Source organism: Mizuhopecten yessoensis, unplaced genomic scaffold, assembly GCF_002113885.1.
Source record: "Mizuhopecten yessoensis strain PY_sf001 unplaced genomic scaffold, ASM211388v2 scaffold10569, whole genome shotgun sequence".
In the NCBI taxonomy this organism is placed as follows: Eukaryota; Metazoa; Mollusca; class Bivalvia; order Pectinida; family Pectinidae; genus Mizuhopecten; species Mizuhopecten yessoensis.
In genome coordinates, this window is record NW_018408612.1 from 2,196 (window position 1) to 7,457 (window position 5,262).

The window sequence follows — 5,262 nt, forward strand, 5'->3', positions numbered from 1 at the left end:
GTATTGGTGCCTGCTATGATTTACCTTCCACATAGTGTATTGGTGCCTGCTATGATTTACCTTCCACATAGTGTATTGGTGCCTGCTATGATTTACCTTCCACATAGTGTATTGGTGCCTGCTATGATTTACCTTCCACATAGTGTATTGGTGCCTGCTATGACAGCACGTTTGCCCTTGATCTCCACCATCTGTGATCCTATGTTGTGTTTGCCAGCCAGCAGTCCCATGGCTGGTATAGCGTCCGTCACAAGTACTAACCCTGTAAGATTAACAAAACCTCAATGTTTTCCTATGAAATGCTTCATTCCTATACATAACATTAAACTAGAAAGTGTTTGTTTTAAAACAAGTCTCATAACCATAAAATCTAACCAAAGAAAAGGAACTCAAAATCAAAGTCAGTGCAGTGGAAAATATAGGTCACAGTGACCTACATATATCAGTGTAGTACATCTCAGGTGTACCTACATATGAATTTGACTAGCATTACAGTAATGAACTAAAAATGAAATCCATCCAAAATATCATTTAGTAAAAGGCAAAAACATAACATCCCCTACAAAACGTAGTAGAAGCATAAAATCCTGTTGGCAAGAAGCTGTATAACTAGTATTTTATAAAATTATGAAAACATGTTGTTGATAATTTAAAATATAAATTACACATACATTAAGTGAATCCTATATTGAGTTCTGTATTGACTCATTGAAAAGGAATATTATACTAAGCTAGGCCCCTTTTGCATATCCAGTCAGCTGAGCCTGAAAAGAAAATGGCAGGCTCAGATCTGAACTGAGGCTGACCTCAGGAATATCAAGGGTCAAGAAGTGCCTGACTGAAATTTCTTTATAAAGTCAATTCACATATATATTTTAGGATACTTTATGTAATTTAGTGGACGCGAATATGCAAATGTGACCCTAGTCTTCCATATGGCAAAACTTGTGGTATGGCAACTGTTTGAACATAAACAAAACATTGAATAATCGTAACATTTTGGTATAACATATGCATGCAGTAATAATCTAAAAAACAAAAACCATTTGCAATAGTATTTCCATTTAACGTGCTGATTTGTACTGCTTGATATTTGATAAGAAACAATTTTCATTAATATAAAGGTTTACAATGTGGGCAGGTGTGTGTTTGGGAGGCAGACAAACAGGTCCCCCTCTAATATATCTCCCTATATTCAGAAGAAGAAAGCATTCGTGTCTTCCCCACATTCAGTTTAGGACATGTAGGACAGATCTTTGCTACAAATGCAAATCTTCCAGGAATCACATACAAAGTTTACACTAGGCCCAATGGGCCTGCATAGCTCACCTGCTATTATTCTCACTCTTTATAGCATAAAAGTGGACCAAGGTCAAATATACTTAATTAGCCTTATAAAAACTACAGTATAGATATAAACTTTGTTGGGCTCCATCTCAGAAAGCTACTTGCTAAATCATCATGACTCTATGCCTTTCAGTTCTTCAAAAGAAGTTGTTTGAAGTGTTTGACATATTAGACTCCTTTGACCTTGAATGTAGGTCAAGGTCAGTTTCTTTTTTCGAATTTTGCCGGGCTCCATCCTAAGAATCTACCAACCAAATTTTAAGATTCCATGCCTTTTAGCTCTTCAGAAGATCTCAAGAAGTTTCCTGCTAAATAACATGACTCTATGATTTTCAGATATTCAAAAGGCAAAAGTAGACTGAGGTCATTTTCATTTGCAAACTTTGTTGGGCTTCATCTCAGCCAAATATTATGACTCTATGCTTCTGGTTCTTCAGAAGATGTTGTTTGAAGTTTTTGACATATTTGACCTATGTTACCTTGAAAGTAGGTCAAGGTCATTTCTGTTCATAGGTTTGTTGATAAAACATTAGTAAATTTAGTTTTGTTTAAGTTCAAATAAGAGTTTCAAAATGGCTGCCATAAATGATTTCAACTTGGCTCCAAAATAACAATAATTGGTCCGGACCATACTCAAGTAATTTCTTTTGAACTGCAAAATGATTTAAGCGAAATACGAGTTTTAGTTTAAAATTAATTTTTCAAATGGCTGCCATAATAGATTTCAATCCGGCTTAAATTTTTTAAAAATTTGTCTGATCATTAGCATTAAATTTCATTTGAAATAAGATTTAATTAAAAACAGATATCATTCTCTTGAAAAGGTAAATTGTTTGAAACTGACCTTTGGGATCGACCCTGTGTGCGATTCTAAGGGCTGCGGGATGTGTGTGAATGCCATCAGCAATAAGTCCATAGAACACCTTCCTGTCGGATGGAATCATCTTACTGGTGAGCAAGCCAATCAGGTGAGGGTCACGATGGTGAAACTAGAGAAAAGGTAGCAATGATGGCACGATTATTTATATTAGGTACTGTATAGTGGTTACATTTCACAGAATTTTTAATTCTACTATTTTCGCACATCACAACATGTTGAAAATAGTTATAACCAAACACTGTAATGCAAGCTTAACTGAACTCAAATCTGAATACTACCATGTAAAAACAACACTTACATGTGAGTGGCTACAACATGTTAATGTGTACACAGTAGGTGATTAATTGATTACAGTTTATTCCAACAAAGGTACATACACATTTGATTTTCTTTCAAGTGAAGCCACTGGCGGATGATGACGCTCGGGATCAGTGTTTTCAAATGGTTTACCTGTATTTCGAGGTTTAACCCTTAAATGATGACACTTAAAATACTTTACACGTCACATGGAATTCAGGTAGACAGTGAAATTCAACCCCCGGGAATATGTACTGAATACGAAACCGCGAAATATTGACCCTGCAAATTTAAATTGCTATATAGCACCTGTCAAAGGTCCCTTGGAGCTAATTGGAGAGATCTCCAATTAGATTATCGTTCTCAAACTGGAGACAACAGATTGATGATGACATCTTGGAAACAATTATCATAATTTTTCACACTTTTTCGTGTCAAATAGGAAAAAGTAATAAAATTTGCTTTCAGATTGTCTGTATACATTAAAATATTGATTAATGACACAAACAATAAACGAGAGGCCCAATGGGCCTGAATCACTCACCTGGTATTAATCTCACACTTGTATTCTTAAAAGTGGACTAAAATACAGCTACAGGCAGAATATCAGTATTTACATAAGAACCTATTGTAAGATTTAAATATATGACGCCTGTGACCTTGAATGTCGAACAAAGACATTAGGTTGAACAGAGTTTATAGTCTTCCAACCCAGCATGCTTCTGGCAAAATATAATTACCCTGGACCTTTTGGTTTTACAGAACAAGCCATTTAAAGATTTAAACATATATTGACCACTGTGACCTTGAATATGGGTGAAGGTCATTCATTTGAACAAACTTGGTAGTCCTTTATCCATGCATGTTTATGGCTAAATATCATCACCCTTGGACTTTTGCTTATTGAGAGGAAGTCGTTTTAAGGTTTTAAACATATTTGACCCCTGTGACCTTGAATATATGTCAAGGTCATTCTTTTGAACAAACTTGGTAGCCCTTTATCCCAGCATATTTCTGGCCAAATTTCATTATCCTAGGCCTCTTGGTTATTCAGAAGAAGTTGTATAAAGGTTTAAATATATTTGACCCCTGTGACCTTGAATATGGGCGAAGATAATTCATTTGAACAAACTTGATAGTCCTTTATCCATGCATGTGTATGGCTAAATATCATCACCCTTGGACTTTTGCTTATTGAGAGGAAGTCATTTACTTATTTACTAGTCCTTATTATGCCCGGTGTCATGCATAAAAAGTACCCCCCTACCAAAAAGTATCCGGATACTTTTTATACCTGCATAAAAAGTACCCCCCTTGTGAAAAAAAAAAATATTTATCTATTTTCAAACCAATTAAGTTCAGGACTTCAACAGGACATTACAGGGGAATATTTATCCACCCCTACCCCAACAATCCCCACCCCCGGGGCCAGGAAATTATGCCAAAATTATTTTTAATCGCTGTACACAACAAGGATTTGGGAGTCATGTAAAAACATTTACAGTTATGTTATAGTCATTCCCCAACCTATATTCAACTCCCCACCCCCCCAGATCCTTTTTATACACCCGACCAAAATGTACCCCCGGATACTTTTTATACCCTGACCAAAAAGTACCCCCCTAAGAAAAATCTCATATTTCTGGGGTTTTTTATACAATGAGTTCAGAACTTGAACAGGACATCACAGGGGAATATTAATCCCCCCCTACCCCACCAATCCCCACCCCCGGGGCCAGGAAATGATGCCAAAATATTTTTCAATCGCTGGACACAATTACGTTTGGGGAGTCAAGTAGAAACATTTACAGTTATGTTATAGTCATTACCCAACCTATATTCAATTCCCCACCCCCCGGATACTTTTTATACACCCGACCAAAATGTACCCCCCGGATACTTTTTATACCCTGACCAAAAAGTACTCCCCTATGAAAAATAAAAAATAAACATTTTTTTTATTTTTCATAGGGGGGTACTTTTTGGTAGGGGTATTCTGCATAAAAAGTATCCGAATACTATTTAAGCAGGAGGTACATTTTATGCATGACACCGGAGACACATAGGGCAAGGTCTAGTTTCTTCCAATCCTCTCTATTCTGTGCTGTCTTTTCAATGATGCCCAAGCTGATTCCTTGCCCTTTCATTTCAGCTTCAATTATTCTTCGCCAGGTTGTTTTTGGGCGCCCTTGTTTTCTTTTTTCCTCTGGTGTCCATCTTAGAGCAACTCTGGTCATGTTCTCAGGTGGTCTACGCAGAATATGGCCAATCCATCTTCATCGCTGTTGTTTCAGTAGTGTCTCCACGTTGCTAGATCCTGTTGTTTTATGGAGGTTGCTGTTCATGATTTTACACGGTCAAAAAATCCTCATGATCTTTCTGAGGCATCCATTATGGAAACTGGAGAGCTTGTTGATGTCTTTTTCTGTCATTCTCCAGCATTCGGCCCCATACAGGAGAACTGATAGTACACAGCTATTGTATAGTCTAACGTTGGTGTTCTTGCTGATGTTGCTAGACTTCCATATGTTACGTAACTTTAAGCATTTCTAGCTTTACCAATTCTTGCTCTGATGTCATTGTCTGCTCGCCCGCCCGTCTGATGTAACTATGCTTCCCAGGTAGGTGAATTTTGAGGTGCATTCCAGATTTGCCTCATTCAAGGCAATTCCAGGAGGCTCTGAGATGTTAACAGGCATGTAAATAGATTCCATCTGATAGTCGAGGTCCTCTAGGTA

General features: G+C 37.1%; 1 protein-coding gene across 11 annotated transcripts in view; it reads right to left on the minus strand.

Moving 5' to 3' along the window:
• The window catches only part of LOC110461126 (N-acetylglucosamine-6-phosphate deacetylase-like), a 25,028-nt gene that overhangs the window by 1,073 nt on the left and 18,693 nt on the right, over positions 1 to 5,262 (minus strand). For 10 of the 11 annotated variants that reach the window (XM_021514439.1, XM_021514437.1, XM_021514444.1 and 7 more), the window contains 2 exons: positions 2,192 to 2,336; positions 25 to 262 (listed from right to left, as the gene is read on the minus strand). In XM_021514439.1, coding sequence (XP_021370114.1) covers positions 129 to 262; positions 2,192 to 2,336 — 279 coding nt within the window. In that variant the 3' untranslated portion in view covers positions 25 to 128. Of the gene's footprint in view, positions 1 to 6; positions 263 to 2,191; positions 2,337 to 5,262 lie in introns of those variants that run through there. The other variant, XM_021514436.1, reaches the window with a different exon arrangement.